The following is a 20185-nucleotide window of genomic DNA, read 5'->3' on the forward strand; positions in this document are numbered from 1 at the left end:
TAACAAACAAAAGTATCAAAATGACCTAAACTCAAAATCAAAATAGAATAAACCTGATAGCAGTTAAACAGGAAGAGATATTATTTAAATAGCCCAGAACTGGTATAAGTTCTTGGTCTAGCTTGATTGGTACACCATAACTGTGAACGTAGAATATCGAACAAGTCATGGATATCCTAGCTGACAACCCGCCTGACTTGAAGTGCAGTTTCAATTGCAAATTAAACTTGTCTTAAACCAGCCTAGAGTTGCAGGTGTCCTCATGCTATCCTCTGTGTTCTCAACTTTACACTCTGGGAGGACACAAAATTCTCTTAAGGAGAGTTGTTCACACTGGATTTCCCCTGTCTTGGCGGTTACCTCTTTTTAGGTCGAGCCTAGACAGCGCTTGCGCTGTCAGAATGATCTGTTGTATGTACTTTGTGTGCTTTGACTCCTCCCATAGCTTTGGGTTTGTCTAGTCAGTTGTCTTGTAAAAAATCTTTGCTTGCTAGTGGGCAATTTGGCTTCCTGGTCCCTCTTTTAGCAAGTTGTTATTTTTTGTTCAGGGACTTTTTGTACAAATTTTAATGAGCATTTCCCTGGCTCAGCACGGTGCCCGCTTCATGGACACAACGCTTTATCTTTCACCAACGCTTGCTCTCTTTCCCCTGTGAGCGTTTCCTGTTTCTTTTTTTCTCTGGGTGCCTCGTTGATAAATGTTCACAGCGGGCGTACACTGTAGAGTCTGCTGAATTGGGGGGCCGCTGTCTCCCCCGGGAGTCGCGATGGAGCCTGTTGCGCCCGCCCTGGTTTATAAATAGTACAAGTGCAGTGACCGGCTTTTTCTCGATCCCCCACACGACCTGCTGCTTCATCTTGCTCCTCCACCCTTTCATCTCGCTCCCCCACCCTTTCATCTCTCTTCCCCCTCACCCTCCCTAACCCATTTGTGCTGGCTGGTAGGGCTAGGAGGTGGACGGTAGGTGCACCTATCGTATTTCTTGTTTATTTTTTTTTTGTGGGCCAGCAGGCGTATAGAGGTCCAGGAAGTTCATAGTATACGTCTTGAGTCACCCAAGACTTGCAAGCGCATTCCAAGGAACGTCCCGCCATAGCACTTGCAGACAGGCCGCAGGCAGGTTTTCTTCAGGTGTGAAAGTGCCATGTGGAGTTCAGCTAGAGGCAAGCAAGAAGGCCCATTAAACTACTACATTTTAGGCGCAGGCAGAATGTGGGCTGTGCCTGGCATGGGAAAGGAAACAACCCGATGGGGCTTTTCCTCACAGCAGGCAAATGCAGACTTTGCTTACTGTGAAGGGATGGTTGTTTGGCTCATACGCTGCAGATCACATTGCGACTGAAGTTTATTTTCATAACATTAGCACCAGTTATTGTTTACGAGTCAAACTTGATTGAGTGTCTTTCTGACAGCCCTGCAATGTTTCCTAGGTCGAGGCTTGACTAGCTCTTCAGTCCAGTTGTTTTAATTTGCATTCTGGGACGTGTAGCTTTTTTCATAAACCACAGCTGAATGTTACAGAATGCAAAGAAAAAAAGCATGCCTGACGTTGCTAGTGAACTAAGTATTCGACCTGGGAAACTTACTTTAAGCGAGAAAGATTTTGGCATCTATCACAGTTTATCCTCTTCAGTGCCCATGACGAGATTGTCTCGTCATGGAGCACGGTTGCGCTGGGCCCATGACGAGACTATCTTGTCATGAACCCCACCCACTAGTGCAACACCCAGCACAGGAGGGGGAAAGGGCGTGGCACTGAAGGGGTTAAAATAATTTTCACAATTGTTGCTATACTGTCAAACAATTTCTTAATGGGGCCATCTGGTGAATGAGATCACAATTTCACTCATAGGCCAAGCAGATGTCACAAAAGAAATCAACCATCCAGGATGACTTTTTGACATAGTTTATTTATTTTTCATAGTTTAGCTTTTCAATGTATATTATACATTTTAACATTAGAGGCCGATAACGATAGTCGGAGCCTTCCGGGCCGCATCGTAATCGGCCCCTCGGTTTACTTGCCAGCCGCATAACAATTGTGGCTGTCGGAAATTAAACCAGCGGTCATTCAGGCTGGCTTCGGACAGGCTCAAGGAACCTGTTGGCCAGTCTGAACCAGCTTGTGATCCCAAAGGGCAGGCCTTTCCGCCCTTGGGGTTACAATGCACAGTTTCTGGCATGGTTTCCATGCCGAGCCCCGCTGTTGATCCCTGCACCTTGTTGCAGGCACCTTGAGGGGAAGAAGGCTGATCACTGGGTAAGAACCAGAGTGTCCAAAACTAGATGTGGTGGGTTGACCAAAAGACTGAGGTCAAAAAATCCCCAGAAAAGACAGCAGGGCACTCTGAATAAGATAAAAAGAAGTAGCGTAGGCCCCCCGAGAGTACCAGGGTAAGCACTTGGACACAAGAACGCATGGTGCCTTACCTGCAACAAGACAGGTTACCTTTCAAAAGGGCCCCTGCTGTCCTTGAAACCAAACCTCTAGTGTTACTGCAGGGCCTGCCAGTGTATGCTTTCAGGGTGGTTCCACTGATGAGGAAGACCTCCTAGCCCTCAACTGGAAAGTGGGCCCAAAGGGTGAGCTGGAGATTCCAGAGGGGGGTAGACACTTCCACCACCTACTGGTGAATGGAATCCCAGTCACTGCCCTGAGAGATACCTGTGCCTGTCACACTGTTGTGCATGACAGGTTGGTACTCTCAAACCTGTATATCCAAGGGGAGACAAAAAGAGTTAGGGCTATTCCACAGGTGGTCACTATTATGCCCGTTTCTGTAGTGCCCCTAGAAATAGCTAGGCGCCTTAGTTGGAGAAAGGTGGTAGTAAGTAAAGACCTCCCCCTTCACTGTCTCCTTGGAAATGACCACCCAGAGATTGGTTTGAGCCAAAGTGAGGCACTGGCCACGTGCCACCCCTCACCCAAGGATTCTGGGGGAGGGGGGGTGGGGTTGAACTTGCAGCTAGTGCAAGTAAGCCCGAAAAGCAGAAGAAGAAGAAGAAGAAGTGTAGGAAAGGTGGACAACTGTTAGCCACAGTTCCAGCAGTGGTGGATCCTCTGCTAAGGCAGAGGAGCGTCGTCCCACTGCTGCAAAGTAGTGAAAGAAAGTGCAAATACAATGATAATAACTCAGGGTTATTATCATTGTATTTGTTCCTGCTGTGCAGCTTTGCGGGGGGGGGCGGGGCTGCTCTGCTCCGACAGCAGGGAAGGGGATGAGTGGTTTGCCCACTCCAAGTGGGCATGAGTCTTTGGCCGGCCCTTTTGGGCCAGCCAAACAGTCATGCACACTTCGCACGTTCTCCATGCAGGCTGCATTACGGCCTGCGTGATGAGCATGCCCAGGCCCCCATTCCCTGGCTGAGCGCTGAACCACAGCGCCAGACCAATCACAACGATGCATTGCAGCATTGTGATTGGCTTAGGGGAGGGAGCCTGGCTGTTTCCTGTTCCGGCCCCACAGAGAAGAGACTGCGGCCACGTGGGAGAGAGCGGTAGAGCAGCGAGGAGGTACGTTTTTTCTTTTCTTTTTTTTACATTCCAGTAATGTGTGTCTACATTCTCAACTCCCCCCTCAGTTCCCCTACGCCTGCCTCACCACTCCCAATCCGTGCTGGCCGCTACTGAGTTCCAAGGAGCAATGCGATTCTACACCAGTAGGGGAGAACATAGATTGTCAGAGTCTCATATTTGCTTTGACTAGAGGTGTGTTGTGGGTTTAAGACCCCTTTGTACTGAAACTATTGAGATTTGTTTTAGTGAATCTGTAGCCCGAGGCAACTTCTCATGGATTAGACAGCGAGCATATGGATTTCTGTAGGAGACTGAGTTATTAATAGGAGCAAAACCACCGGGAGTCTCCTCCATAACTTTGCCTAGTGAGAGACTGCTCAGATCTTTCTTTGCTTCTTCTATGTTTCTTAGGGCTTTATCTTGTGCTCCAGGTGGTTACCTTCCAGGGGATCGAGGAGTATACACTACACAGAACTTCTCAGGTGTATTAGCTGCTGCTTCCTGTTTCATTCATCTCCCCTAAATTCTGCAGAACCTGCAATTTGTTTGGCCTGACATGTTATTGATTGCTCCAGGTCTAGTTATGAATTAGTATACATATTTATTTATGTAAGTATGTGTCCTGTAATTCAGCTGTCACTCACTGAGAGTGCACCTACTGACTCTGCTGATGAATAAAGTGCTTGATCCCAGCCAATAAATCTTATGCCTTCAGGCCTGAACTCTAAATGCTAGTTCTCTTGGGTGGGACCTACTGAATGATGTGATGAATGTTATACTTGCCTAGTGGCGATGTCTCACAACTGCTGCGTATTTTTGTAGGTGGAACGCGTTTCCAGAAGGGTGTTCTGTAAGGTAGATGTGCTTCTCCAGCCCAATGAAGAAATCTTGAATTTGCTCTGTCCTTGGCCAGTAACAGAGTCATGTGATTACTGTTAAATGGTACTTAGCTGCTACTTCTGCTTTTCTGCTTTTATCAGAACATAGTTCAGCGTTCACAATACCCTCTGTGACTAGGTTTTGAAAAGGATTTGAAAATTCCTTTCTACCAAGAAACCTTTGTGCGAGCGCAATGAGATTTAAAAGTTAGTTCCACTGTTTGAGCGGAGCTTTCTCTTCAAGCTCTTGACTCTAATTCCTCGAAGCTTGTGACATTGAAGATGCTTTTTAATTCTTTACGTCTGTTAGAACCCGCGGGTTGTATAGCTGGAACCACCCACCCTTGCCTTCTTACCAGATAAGATGATGTACATGTGCATGTCTGCCTTCATGTTGAAAGTAGTGTTAGTATTCCACTGAAGTTAGAAAATAGTACTTCAGTTAGTGCAGCCTTAAAAAGAGGATGAAAGTCATCCACAACTGAACATCGGAAGGGTCAGCAATTGTTGTTATGTGCTATGTCTAAATGAACACACATCAGAGAAGGAGAGGTTTGTGGTCTTCTAAGGTTTCAAGAACAGCAACAGTGTTTTGTAACAAGTTTTTGTTTTTCACACAGAGATTTTGGTTCCAGAACGGACATCTCGGTGTGAAAAACCTTTGCAAATCATAAGCAACTTGGCATGGAAAGACCAAGACCAATTATGAGTTTGGCTGTCCTCCTGCGGCCCCGCTGCTGATGCTTCCACAGGAGGACCTCCAAGCCCGCGGTACGCCCGCCCACCGGATTCAGAGTTGAATCCAGGTCAGGCGATTGGTGCTACGGCGGTCTCATGGCTGTGACTGTGTTAGGCTCACAGAGAGCCTTAACATCAGACTTTTGCCGTGACAGCGCCTGCAGAACATTCATGCATGGTGTGGCTTCCACCATGTCATGCATGCCACACCGTACAGGAACGAGGGTGCAAATCCAGGGGGGAACAACATGTGTCCCTCCCCCGCATTCACCCCCAGGTCCAGGAGTGACAGGGGGCCCTGTTAGGGCCCCATTAGTTGCCTTTTCATGGCGGGCTCACCGGGTGGTGGACAGGTAACTTGTAATGTACTCGGCGGTGCCGCAGCGGCACCACCAGCATATTACTGCCCCTTTTCCGCTGCGCTACTGCCATCGGATCCTGGAGGCGGTCCTGTGGTGGTCAGACCGCCACACTCAAAATACTGTGGGCAGACACACATTGGTGGCAGTGGTCGGACCTTTCCTGCGAGTATGGTGGTCCTGAGGACCGCCATACTCGTAATGAGGCCCCAAGTCTCTTACATACCCCACATCTTGTAAATCCCATGATTTCCCCACCCCTAGATTGACTAGGACCTTCGCAAATAACAGGAACGCTCCATGTCAAGGCCTAACTTTTTTTCGTAAACAATTAAGATTTTATTTACAATTATAAGTAACACTGCAATTACGTAAAATAACTGGATTTCGTTAGGGGTGTCACTTTTAAAGGGCAATGTCATTTTAATTGTATTCATGACTTCCTTTACAGAGTTTTTTCAAAGCTTTGGGAAGAGTGAAACAAATCCATAATGATGTCAAGGTGCTGCTTCGCACAAACCAACAAACGGCGGGGTGAGGATGGAGATTTATATGTGATGGCAAAAGTGTATTTCCGGTGCAGTGTTATTAGTTGCTACTGGAATACGATATTCTTTGTTAATTATTTAATTCACATACACTTATTTTATCTTGATTTTTATTCAAATGCAGTACTAGTGTCGCTAAAACTTCTAAAAAGCATTGACAAAATCCAATAAGTTTTCTTTTGTTGTGTGGTGTGTAAATTGGGACACAGAATATACATGCACAAATTCACACATACAGTCAGGCTTCCTGACAAACAGTCATCCATACGCACAGACAAGCAGACATAGAGATAGCCACAACCAAATGGCAATAAACACAGGGACATAGACCGACCACCTATATAAACAGAAGCGGTAGATGCGTATGCATACACGAGGAAGCATGCATTTACAGTTGGGTGGGTCAATGGACGACGGATGTTTGGCTGCGTAAAAGATGGATGGCTTGGTTAGATGGATGAATGTTGGGTAGATAGATGGTTGGATGGCCTGGTTAGATGGAAGGATGGGCGAATGGGTGGATGCTGGGTAGATAGATGGTTGGATGGCTTGGATAGATGGATGCCATATAAATAGGCATTCATTCATACAGTTTAGCAGACATAGAGGTGTGCAGGTACTCCTATACACAGATCGCATAGAGGCATACATTTACATGCAACATACATATAGTCATTCTTTAGTTAACCACAAACATTCATCAGTAACACATTTATATGAAGGGACAGATGTATCTAGGTATTAAGACATGGAGTGCCTGCAAACATCCCCGCATACACAGAGCAATATACCTATAAAAATAACGGCACTAAGAACAAAAGGCATGAAAGACATACAAGCAAACAGACTGACCGACATAAAAGCACCCACACACAAGGACAGAATATATACAGGCACTTATGTACAAAGGCCAGAATTCATAGAGGTATAATGCACACAGACCAGTAGACAATCGAGCATCCAAGCACACCGCTGAACAAACATACACGCACTCATGTGGTCATGCAAGTAGCAGAAAAGACAGCCTCTCTCTCATGTAAACTGACAAGTTGACTTATAGTCATAAATACATTGAAGGCAAAAGGCATATGGCACACAGACCAACCCAGAAGTTCCCATGTACACAGGATAACATATATACTGGGCTACCCCCACCCACAACACACACAAGCATATCTGGATCTGTCGGTCTCCATGTGCACACATGAACGTACTCTTAATTGGTGGTGAAATAACACAGGTTTCATGTCCACTAAATCTTTAGCTTCCCTACTGATGAAATCTAGCTTGAGGTACAGAAGGAGGTGAAATCGTAACACCCGTTCAATATTTAACTTCTCGTTGAAGAATTTACTTCAACAGGTTGATAGAATACTTGCATCTCGATTCCCATATAATCTTTGGTGTCCTTGAGTGATCACCCGTTGCCATCAGTACAATTCATTCTGTACAACCATTCCATCGTTGGACTCTTTTACATATGCCAACATATGTAGCACTGCATTTCAGTTCCTGCATCTCTAGTTCTAGTACATGACTCACTTTCAGTTATTGGATCTCTCTTTGTGTGCACTGAATACCTTGTATACCATCTTGACATTGGTCCAGTTGTACCAACTGAAAACTGTAACTTTACCAGACTTTACATTCTACACATAAAAATACACGGTTGTATACATGGACAACTTCACATACATTTGTTTTTCTGCTCCTAAAGGAATTCAGTGTTTGCGACTTACATTTTGCAACAGTTTGGGTACAAAAGCAATTTTGCTACACACATTCTGATCCTTTGTTCAACTCGCAGACATTTCCATTAGTCTATGTTTACATTTCCCTGCAGATAGGAAATGACAATGCGGCATGTCATAGGAGAGGAGCATGAAAGAGAACATCCACTTTTAAAATTGTTTTATTGCAATACAGCGATATGCACTTGCACTTTATTTATTTATTTGAACAAATCAAAGCATTTCACTAAATGCTTGACTCCAGTATGGTTTATATTAAAGTAGTACTCCTTTTTAAAAAAAAAAAGCACCACCAGTGAACACAACAGATTCCCATTGGCACAGTGCAACAGCTACACCTTAAAGTTTATGTATGACACTTGTATACCTTTGCTGCTGCACCAGCCGCAGAGCTTACTGTTCCACAGTGCACACTGGAGTGGCTTCCTATATAGTTAAGGCTCCCTGTTTTCAGTTTTTATTGATTTTTACAGATAAATACAGACAGAAAACCATTTATATCCATGTCTGTATTCATTTTTAAAGGTGGATAAAAATGGAAATTGGGTTGTTTTTTGAGTGGTTCTAAATGCTGTCAGTCACGACTTCCAGGTTGTTTTTTGAGTGGTTCTAAATGCTGTCAGTCACGAATGCCAGGCCAATAGCTATGTCAATTGAAAGGTACGAGGTTAAAAAAGTAAAGCAATTTTAGTAAAGCACCTTAAACACCACTAGATATGCACAACCTTGATACTAAAATGTTCATGTGTTTTAAAAGTGCATATTTTATCATCTGAGTGTGTTTATATCACTATAACTTTTCAGGCACGAGTGCATATTTATTGGTTAAATAAATGTAGAAATACACTAATTTTAGATTAATTTTTTCACAAAACCCAAAATAAATATGTATAAATACAGATAAAATTTGCAAAAAATAAAATGGATAAATACAGACAAATGTATAAAAAATAAATACCATTAAACCGGGAGCCCTATATATATTTAAAGGAGCTGGCATGAATGCCACGATTAGAAACCTAAAAGCTCACAAAGTCCTAAAATAAAATTAGTTTAGCTAGAATTGGATAATCCTTCCCTTGATATGAATTCCCAGGCCTTTCACTGTACTTGAGGTTGAAATTGTTCTTTCCTCCACATATAGCTTGTTGAAAGTGTATGCTCATAAGCTCTATTTGTGCAGTACTAGGCAGCATTCCTGCATTTTAAAAAGGTGCATGGCTTCTCCTATTGTCACCAAATCCTATTATTGCCAGGTTAGCCTCATTTCACCCATTTGACAGCATCTCTGCCTTGAGTATATTGCCATTTGGATTCTTAGGCCTTCTCAGTGTATCCCCTTTTTAGTGTTAACACAGAGCACACTCCACTGCCCCTCTAGCTAGGGTAGTGCTATGTAGCTACCTATATGTTTAGCCCTAATTATACTTCGCATTTACACCCTTGTCTCTCACACCTCTTTCTCCATCAGACTGTTAGGCACTGTATCCCAAGTCAAGATAAGCAAACCTCTGGCCACTGTGCACAAAATCAAAATGCACCTCACTTGGAAACACAACAAACAGAGCACACCACCAACCACCAACCCCCTCTACAGTGCACCTTGCATTTCAGCACTACCCGTAAGGGTATGATCGCTATAAATGTTACACTGCAGTATAGTACAATACTATTAGTTAAAGGTTATATATATATATATAGTTGTTGGCTGTTCTGACGCTACTTTTGGTCTGTAATTTGTCATTTTCTGTTTAGTCTTGAAATTATGGAACAAATGGCTTTACTCCAGGAGACCTCTTATGAGAGGCTTTACAGATGGACTCAAAGTAAGTGAAAGGTTACCTTTTAAGGAAAATGTATATAATGTATTTATTTGGCAAAGGTCAAGACATATTCATTTTGTGAGTTTAACGTGTGTACTATTCGCCCACAATGATGTTTGTGTTTTTATTCTTACAGTAGTGTTCCAGGTAGGGGCATGCAAAATGGTCCCAAAACCAGAAAGTTGAAAAGTTTACATGCCCATTAACTCTACCCCTAATCCACAATTCCTTATAAAATATCCAGTTTATTTCCAATATATAATAAAAATAGAAAATAGCATTTTATAATTTGTATACATTTTTAAATTTTCCTGTGAAGAACTACTTTATGCTGTAAGTTGGCTGTTTGTTTTGTGTGCTGAGATAAAGGCTTTCTCTAAAAGCACGGTCTTTACAACTTTATGAGCTAGATCTGACTGTTGTCAGGACTATGCCAAGTGTTTTTCCCAGTGAACATGACATTTATTTTGACATGAAATGTGTTCCTCGATTGTAATAGCAGTAAGTCTGTGCACAGTATCTCTTGCTATTTGGCAGAACATTGCTCTAGCGTTGACGTATTTTGTCTTCCATCCAGATATTTTAAATAACTTGTTATAAAACATAGCGGAGCCAAGTAAATGTGTTTTATTGCTTTTTTAAAGCAGTACCAGTGCTAAAACTCTAGTCTAGTGTGGCAGGAGGAGATATATTTTACTCTTTTTTTTCTTTTCATTAAACATTTTGGCAAGACCCTTTACTGTCTTGAGAATAGAGAACAGCAAAAGCGCAAATCGTTAAACCTCTGCGAACATGTGTCTTTGTATGATATAACTGTTTTTGCTTGGCATTTTTTAGCATATCACATCCTCCTTTCCTGGCAACTGTTGCCTGTTTCCATTGTTTCATTTTCTGTAGCCCCCACTGCTCAACCAAGTCACACCCTCATCGATTAGTCTAAAACCTTATTCATCTAGGGACCCTTTTCGTCCTCTGTCTCTACTGTTTTGTAGATACATAAGAAATAAATAGTAAAGAATGTAATGCTGTGAGCTTCATGTCGTGTATGAAATCACACAGCCACAGAAGATTATCGGTACATAGAGGAGAGAGAAAAACTGCTGTGGGCTCTGCAGTCATCGTACCAAGTGAAAGAGCAAGGATTGCAGAGTCATCTTGTGACTTTGCAATCCTTGTTGCTTCTCTTGGATGCTAGCCACTGGTCTGGCAGAGTTGGGTAGAAATGGCAGGATGGAGGAGCAAGCAATGAGATGAAGAGCATAGACGAAGAGGTGCCACTTATTGTGTGTTGTATTTCATTAGTAGGGAAGAATTTGAGGGAATATTAGCGGATGGCCACTTTTATTTGTCAGAACTCTAAATAAACTGCTGCTGTTTGTAAACATAAAGTCAGTTGTCAGAAATAATTGACTTGAGGTCCTCTCCCGCTTTCTTCCAGATGAATGCAGAACTCTGACTCAAGAATCCTGCGACATTTCTCCAGTTCTTACTCAAGCCATGGAAGCCTTACAGGACCGCCCCGTTTTGTACAAGTCAGTAACCTTTAGTACCCTGTACATACCTTTGCCTTACTACAATATGCCGAAAGCAAAGCCAGTGACTGTATTCATCGGGAAATTGCAATTTGTGGGCTTTTTGTGTTCCCATGAGTGGAAAGGTTTTTTTCTCAGTATTCCAGACATTAATGCCACAATACAAACACAAACATCAAATGTTATTTTTAAGAGGTGTCTGAATAGGTGAAATCCTATAAAGAAAAAATGAAGATTACTTAATAGCGGATTTTACTATGTCGAATAAAAACTGCGTTTCGTTGTCAATCGACAACATATTTTCTCTGTTTTTTCATACCCTCAGTTAAAACATATTTTTAAAAACATAATTAAAAAGAACGACGTGTAGTTGAGGTTTGGGCATGATGCTTGTAACCATTTTTGTGTTTTGTCTTTAGTGCCTGCCTTGAAATAGCAAAAGTAACACTGCTTAAACAAATTGCTATTTGTGCTTTATTTCACTTGTATGTGTTTTGAGTGTTTTCTTGAGACATTAGACGTGTCAGTTCTACGTTTGGTTATTTTTCTGGTCCCTTCTGCATGAAGTTTTATGAAGAAGGAAATTCGATTTCAGAAGTGATGGTAAAGGAAATGAACTCACATGTTTTCATCAACATTTACAACGTCATAGTTCACAATATGTATCTCTGTATTTAATCATTTTGTAAAGACCTGACCTGTGGTGGTGCATTGCCACTTCCTAGCACTGATGGAAGCATAGGTGATAGTTCTTTTTGTTTTTTTACTTTTCTTTTTATTAAAGACAAGGTAGCCCAGGTAAAAACAGAATACAAGCGTGTGTGCCAATGACTCATCCATTGGTGTAGATCCCCCCAATACTTAAACAAATGTCAATTTACAAACATTACACAGTCAATCAAAATGGGACCATCTGACTCTGACTCGTGCCTTCGTCTAGACAACGGCGGTTCACAGATCTCTCCCCTATAACAGTTCCATTTAGCCCATATTTGTGTCCATTTGTTGGGGCAGCCTCTAGATTCATACACTGTCTTCTCAGTGAACCTACAGTGGTCCATATCATTTTCCCATAGTCTCAGAGACGGCTTTTTTTTGGGTCCCCAACAATCTTGCAATATTTATTTTGGCGATCATCATTCCCAATGTCACCCATATTCTCTCCTTGGTATTCAAGTCAGTTGGACCCCAAATATTTAAGAGACACAACTTTATATTACAATCAATCTTAACACCCATTACTTCCTCCATGCTACTCACCACCCGCGCCCAGTATTCTTGGATAACTGGACATTCTCAGAGCATGTGTATGAAAATGCCTCCTTGCCCACATCTCTTCGTGCAGTCTGCATCAGTCCTATAGCCCATCTTCACCAGCGTCGGCCCTGAAAGGTATATTCTATGAAGTATCTTAAGCTGTACGGTTCTGAGCCAGGAAGAAAGAGCTGTTTCCTTAGGAGAGGCGAGAGCCTCAAGCCATTCCTCATCATCTAGTCCTGCTACGTCATGATCCCATTTAGTTCTGAGTCGTAGTAAGGGATCAGGCACGTTGTTAACAAGCTTTTTGTATGTCAACGAAATTGCATTTTCAGGGAGAGTGCTGTCTAGTATCCTGTCCTGTAGCAGAGATGACTCTGGTGGCGTCACCCCCTTTGGTATTGCCGCCTGTAGTGCAAGTTTAATCTGTAGGTACCTGAATCTTTCTGTATCAACTAGGTCGTATTCTTCCTGCAGTTGGGTGAAGGAAATTGTCTCCCCCGCCCTTCATAGGTCCCCAACCGTAGAGATGCCTATTTAGTCCCATTGGTCGAAGCCTTAAGTGAATCGTAGATTGCCCAATAATGCAGCGTCCCAAAGTGGGGTGGCCAATGTGATCCTTTCCTACCAGCCCAGACTCGTCGTGGCAGTCCGCCACACCTGGACCGCGTGTCCAGTTGGTCCCGACAATTGCAGTTTAGAGGGGTTGGCTTAGAGTGCACCCATAAAACCTCCCCCTGGGAGTAGCCATCTATCGATATTAAATCCCGGGTCTCCCTGCTGCCTGTACGTACATTGGTTTATAGCAGTGAGTTGTGCCACCCAGTTATATCTTTTTATATCCGGAAGGGCTATTCCCCCATCATACTAGCCTCTTGTTAGCTTTTGGATCGATACCCGTGGTGGTTTCCTCTCCCATAGGAGTTCCCTTAGGGCACTGTCAATAGATATAAAATATTCTGCTCTCACTGGGTGTGGCGTGTTCTGCAAAACATATAGGAAACGCAGAAGGGACACCATTTTAAATAGGGCTGCACGCCCTAACAAGGACAGTGGAAGTGACTTCCAGTGCAAGACATCACTCCTGAGTCTTTGCAACGGGGGGGAAGAGGTTACGTTTGTGAAAGAGAGTCGGATTTTTAGACACCTGGAACCCCAGGTATTTAAATCCTGTTGTGACGTCAGCAATGATGAACCCCTTAGGTAAGATTGGGGATTTACCACTGAGAACGTAAAGAACAGACTTGGTCCAGTTAATCGTATATCCTGAAAACTTACCAAAGACTATAAAAATATGTAGCACTCTGTTCAGGGAGGCCGCCGGCGATGCCAGGTATAGTAGTTTATTGTCGGTATACAACGAATTGAGGTCCTCCCATTCTTCACCCCATCTGAGCCCTCTGATAACCGGATCTTTCCGTATCCACATTGCGAATGGCTCTAACACGAGGGCGAAGAGCAATGGGGAGTGTGGGCAGCCCTACCTGCTACCCCTTCCAAGCGCGAATTTTGAGGATGTTCGGTTGTTAACCACTATTTGAGCCAGCGATTCCGCATATAGGAGGTGCACCCATCACAAGGAGCCCGGGCCAAACCCCAGTTTCCTCAATACTGCGAACATATGTGGCCATTAGATCGTGTTGAACTCCATGGCCGCATCAAGCGACACCACCACCGCTTCCTCCAGTATCATATTAGCCCGGTCTAGCACCCCATGTAGTCTCCGCAGGTTAAGTGAGGTATTTTTGTCTGGCATAAAGCCAGACTGGTCAGAATGCACAAGCTTAGTAATGACGCGTAATAGACGGGTAGCAAGTATTTTAGCCAGGATCTTGGCTTCTGCATTGAGCAATGAGATTGGTCTGTAGGAGGAACATAGGTGTTTAGGTTTCTCACTCTTGTGGATGACCACTATTGTGGCCAATCGCTAGTCAGCTGGGAGCGATCCTACCTCGCAGCTATCACGGAACATATTTGTCAGGTATGGTGCGATTTTACTTGGGGCAAGCTTATACTGTTCAACGGGCAAGCGATTCGTGCCCAATGCCTTGCTCGCACGCAGGTCCTGTACGGCTTTTTCTACCTCCGTACTTTCCAGGTCTTTTTCTAGGTCTAGCCGTTCGTCGTCAGAGTGTGTCGGCAAAGGAATGTCTTGTAGTAAAGAGAGTGCGTCCGTTTCTGTTTGACGTCTGTGACGTGTACACCCCGCGGTAGTGATCTCCCAATGCATTCACAATTTCTTGCGGGTCCGGAATTGTGTGACCGGACTCAGTCGTAAGTTCTAATACCACTCTGTTGGCCTGTTCTCTACGATCGAGCCATTCGAGCAGCTTCCTGGCCTTGTCGCCCACTTCGTAGACTTTACTGAGTGTCGCCCTATGTTGTGCTTTAGCCGCGTCAGTGGCCAACGCTAAGTATTCTTTTGTTTTAAGTAGCAAAGCATTTCGTGTCCCTTTAGAATTTTCATCCTGAAATTTCCCTTCTAATTCCAGAATATCAGTTTCTAATCGCACTAGTCCCATCTGTTTCTCTCTCTTAGTGCCGGCGATCTGTGAGGTAGCATTCTCCAATTAGACCTTATAGGCCTCCCATTGTACCTGTGCCGAATCAACCGAATGTTCATTTTCGAGAAAGTAGTGCTCTGTGTCGCGTACAATCGTGTCCTGTATCTGAGGGATCTTAGGATACCAGGGGTTTATAGGGGCTATCCTCCCTCTTTGTGGCTCCCCCACCTCCACCCTTACCCGGATAGGCGAGTGGTCCAATATACCCCTTGCGAGGTAGTTCACCTCTCTCACGTTTCCCAGTTGGCCCGCCAGTGTTATAATATAGTCTATCCTTGACATACTGCGGTGGGCCCCGGAATAAAACGTGTATTGCTGCTCTGTGGAATGGAGCGCCCTCCAGGTGTCTCATAGACCCATTGCTTCCAAAAAGTTATGGATTTGTGTGCGAGCCAGCGGCAGGTCTCTATGGGGCCAGCGATCTAACCGGTCAGAGATGATGGAGTTGAAGTCTCCCCCTATCATGAGTCTCCCCTCAGGCAGGGAGAGTAGGAGGTCGCCTAGGTCCTTGAAGGCTGGGGCTTGAAGGCCAGGTGGAATGCAGACAGAGACTATATTTAACGTAAGTCCCTCCCAACACCCTGAGATGGCCACGAATCTGCCCAGGTTGTCTGTCGTTATACGGTCAGTTGTCATCTGAAAAGTTTTCCAGGTCAGTATCCCCAGTCCCGAGATGCAGATCCAAACGCAGTGTGTGCCACTAGTTTGAATCCCCAGCGTGTCAGAGCCCTGCATACGTTCCCCACTAAGTGTGTTTCTTGAAGCAGAATCGCGTCAGGTAAATGTCTTTTAATACATTGAAGCACTATGCCCCGTTTCAACTTATCCCCCAACCCACTGACGTTCTAGGACAATAATTTAAATCCTATTGGTAATGGCAGTCCCATATCTGTGCAATGTGTTAATTCGACCTTTCAGGGGAGTTCCAAGCGGATGCGTCACTTCTTTGTCTAGCTGCCCTCATACAGACAATAGTGCCTAGTGGGAACGTAGTTCCTTCGAATACAGGCATTGCAGCGGCATTATCACAACCTGCTCTGTCGACCTTGTCAGAACTTTGAATAAACCTAACAAAAGAAACCCATCCCCCCATGGTGTCGTCATGTGGGACAAACTGTGCCCCAATACAATTGTGCATAAATTTGATGTTTTTTTTAATGACCGGATTCCCTCCCACCCAACAAACCTTAACTGTTCCCCCCCCCCTCCCTGCCTCCTTGCATGGCGGTATCAGAACCTCCCGCCACCCCAAAATTCCAGAGTGCCCATCGCCCACCCCTGTAACTTGTAGGTCGTGTGCCAACCACGCACCCGTTCTACCTTAATTGTTATTATGAAATCTGTTTATTGGCATTTCGTTAATATAGACATAACACATGTCATAAATGGAACATCACACAGGCCATGAGTCAGTTACTCGGAGGAGTCCCCGCCAATTGTGGATACAGCAAACCACAGGATCAAACGTCACCCCCATGTGCGAAGCAAGATGAACTGATCGGTCTCAGGACCATTGCCCACATTTAAACAGATCCATAGAACAACAAAAAGAAAGAGGCAAAACAACAGAAACCCCAGCATAACAGCAGCAGCAGGTTCGGTCTTCAACCACGTGACCCCCAAGGTACCTCCCCCAGTCCACCCCTCCCCACCCGGTCCCCACCTCTCGTTACACACAATTCTATTAAAGGCAATTGTCAATGTCCACACATCTGCCCAGCTCGACTAGGACCTCCACACCAGACCCCAGACTAGATCCCCCGGGCTCTCCTCCGTTCCCCTCCCCCTCAGGGAGTGCCTCCGCAGTACTTGCCCCACAGAGTCCCAGGGCATCCCCGTCCAGCTGCATCAGGGCCTGTAAGTGTACGCCCCACTGGTTCGCTATAGGCGTGCGTCTAAGGCCCAACGTTTCTTCCCGCAAAAGGGCCGTACCCTCCGCTCCCGCCCACACCAGCAGGGAACTCCGCCACGCCTGCGCCCGGGGGGGTTCAGCCGCCTTCCAGCGCTTAGTGATTAACCGCTTCGCCACAATCAGACCCAGGTCGAGGAAGCGACAGGCAACCTTCGTGGGGGGAATTCTACGGAACAAGTGTAACAAACAGGCCGGCCATTCCCGCAGCGCCAGCGGGCCGGCACATCTACTTAAGGCTCCATGCACCGTCCGCCAATACGAGTCTAGTGCTGGACAACTCCATAACATGTGCACCAGTCCAACATCCAGAGCCTTGCAGCGTGGGCAGTCCGCGTCCGCGCGATGGAAATAGCGGTTGATAGAGTCGGGAGTGAGATATGCTCTGTGTAGTATAAAGTACTGAATTTGGCGAAACCGCAAGTTCCTGGGAACCCGCGTGGGTCCCCGTAGTGCATCCCTCCATTGCTTGTCGGTCATGGGGCGATCCAAATCCGCCTCCCATTTACCACGCAAGGGAGACAGGTCCGTCGCCACCTGTGTGCGCAGGGAGGCCGCGAACGAACGAATCATGTGACTGCCCCGTCCCATGACATGGAAGTACTGCATCATGAGTTGTTGTGCCGGCTCCTCCTGAAGGGCACCCCACCGGTTCGTCAATGTCGCGATTAGCAAGCAGTGACGGAGGAACTGACCAACTGGTAACCCCGTCTCCTCCGCTAGTTGGGCGAACGGAATAAGCGCTCCATCGCGGTAGAGGTCCCCTAGTGTGCAGATGTCCGCCGCGTGCCATTCCGTGAGCTCCGTCGAGCGCAGTGTCCCCTGACCACTAGGCGAACCCTCAATCGGCATGGCGGGAGCGTACGGGATATGCGACCGGGTCAAGTAAAGGGCACGTCGGTAGCACTTGTAGGCCACTGCTACTAGAAGGGGACCTGGCTGGACCATTCTGGCCGTCGGGTGGAACGACGCTATGATATCCGCCAGGGGGAGCGGCGGTTCCGTGGACGCCGTGTCATCCCTCTCCCTGTCGGCCAACCACCTGGCCACCCACTGCAGATGCGCTGCTAGGTAATAGTGCGCAAAGCACGGCATCGCGAGTCCCCCCTGGGGAGGTATAACTTAGAGAGCGCCACTCTGTGGCGTGCGTTACCCCATACAAAATCCCGAAGGGAGCGCTCCAGGGTGGCGAAGAAGGACGCCAGGATGTAGATCGGTAGGTTAGCAAAATAGTAGAGGAGCCTGGGCATGGCTACCATTTTGACCAGGGCAATGTAGCCTGTGACCGCGAGAGGGAGGGTGCCCCAAAAACGCATCTGGGCCCTGATCGCCGTTACCGCCCTGCCCAAGTTGCCCTCCACCAGGTCAGCGGGCTGCCTATACACCTGGATACCCAGGTAACGGAAGGTGTCCGGCTGCCACCTGACAGGCACACCCCCTAGATGAAACCGGGGATCCAGTGCATCAGCACAGAACGGGTAAAGGCACGATTTGGCCACATTCACCCTCAACCCGGATAGCGCTGCAAATTCCGTGAGAACCCGCTCAAGGTCCCCTGAAATGTTCGCCACGTCCCGTACGAAGATCAGAAGGTCATCCGCGTATAAGGAGACCTGGTGGGTGGTATCGCCCATGGGAATGCCGTCCGTCAACACCCTCCACAGGGTGGCCGCTAAGGGCTCTATGGCAAGCGCAAAAAGGAGGGGCGAGAGAGGGCACCCCTGCCTGGTACCTCGGCCAACCGAGATGGCCTCAGAGATGTATGGGCCAGTTCGCACCCGGACCACAGGATTCTTGTAGAGAAGCGCCGCCATTTGTAGGAACCCGAGGCCTAGCCCATAGTGCGATAATGCCGCCACCAGATACCCCCACTCAAGGCAATCGAAGGCTTTTTCCAGGTCTAACACTAAACAGCCCGCCCGCGGCCAATGCTGTGCGCAATGCGCAGCGACACGGAAGAACCGGCGGAGATTAAGCGAGGTGCTGCGCTTCGGCACAAACCCATTCTGGTCCTTGTGCACCAGTGCAGGTACAGTGGGGGCCAACCGCTCCGCAAGGACCTTGGCCAGGATTTTATAGTCGGTGTTGAGGAGGGCGAGGGGGCGATAGGACCCCAGGTGAGTAGGGTCACGCCCCGGCTTGGGTAAAGAGATCAGGTAGGCCTCCCTCATGGGTTCTACCTTAATTGTTGTGAGATACTGTAACATGAGTTCGAGTGTCCGGAATGCCCAGTTCGCTTACTTATTATGTGGTATCAAATGTCTGGTGAGAGATTATAGTCAGCGTCTTGCCTTGCAAGAAGCTTGTGGCCCTCATGGAGCTTAAGACCTGCAATATCCCAAAGAAAAAGTAATAGTGGGCAATGTATCATCCCCATAAAGGATATAGGCCAGTTATTTTCACCTGGTGTGGATCCCGCGTTCTGCTCCATTCGATTCTGCCCCTCTCTCTCTCGTGAGTTCTGGTGGTTCTTCTTCCCCGCGACTCACCATCTGTCGAGCCAGTCCCACGCCTCGTCCGGAGTAGTGAAGAACCATGTCTTTCCCTCCGCTTCCACTCGCAGTTTGGCTGGGAAAAGCATGGCATATTTGATGTATTTCTCTTGCAGGGCTCCTTTAATTTCAAGAAAATTACGCCTTTGTCACTGGCCCTGATCGTGAAGTCGGGGAAGAAGGTGACCCCGCTGTTTTCGAGTTCTATTGGTGGTGCCGTATCGAGCCGTTTGTAAAATAATGTCTCTGTCCCTGTAGTTGAAGACTCCTGCCACTATAGTTCGCGGGGGGGCTCTGGGCTTGGGTCTGCCACCGGGCACTCTGTGTGCCCGCTCGACCGTGAACATTTTTGACAGTCTCGTGGGTTGTAGATGCTTGGTGACCAGGTCCTCCACAAACAGGTCTGCCGCCTGTCCCTCGGCGCGTTCCGGAACCACAAGAATTCTCACGTTGCGTCGTGAACGCCCTTGATACTTGTCAAGGCGGTCCTCCATTCTATTGCTTTGGGTCTGTAGCTCAGTCACCTTCTTTTGTAGGTTGGAGGTGTCCTTGACCAAGGAGCTAGTGGTAGATTCGACGTCTCTGATTCTAGAGTTCATGTTACGCATGTCTGCAAAGAACATGTACCATGCAGATCACAAAGTGCACTGCTTTAATGGGGGGGCCATGATGAATGGTCATTTAATATCAGCTGTAAATGATGGATCCCTGAACAGTGTCATGTATGTGCATGTTTGCATTGTGCTGAGGAGATTACCAGGTAGTTATTCACGCAGCTCTCTGATGGATGTCACATGCAGTTTTTCTGAGTCCCCA

At 46.4% G+C, this 20185-nt stretch overlaps 1 protein-coding gene across 1 annotated transcript in view; it reads left to right on the plus strand.

Annotated features, from left to right (window-relative positions):
• The window catches only part of COG6 (component of oligomeric golgi complex 6), a 472069-nt gene that overhangs the window by 156786 nt on the left and 295098 nt on the right, over positions 1-20185 (plus strand). Inside the window, exons 6-8 of the mRNA XM_085621768.1 lie at positions 5945-6027; positions 9548-9618; positions 11054-11147. Coding sequence (XP_085477894.1) covers positions 5945-6027; positions 9548-9618; positions 11054-11147 — 248 coding nt within the window. The remainder of the gene's footprint in view (positions 1-5944; positions 6028-9547; positions 9619-11053; positions 11148-20185) is intronic.

This window comes from Triturus cristatus, chromosome 8, assembly GCF_964204655.1.
Source record: "Triturus cristatus chromosome 8, aTriCri1.1, whole genome shotgun sequence".
NCBI classification, from domain to species: Eukaryota; Metazoa; Chordata; class Amphibia; order Caudata; family Salamandridae; genus Triturus; species Triturus cristatus.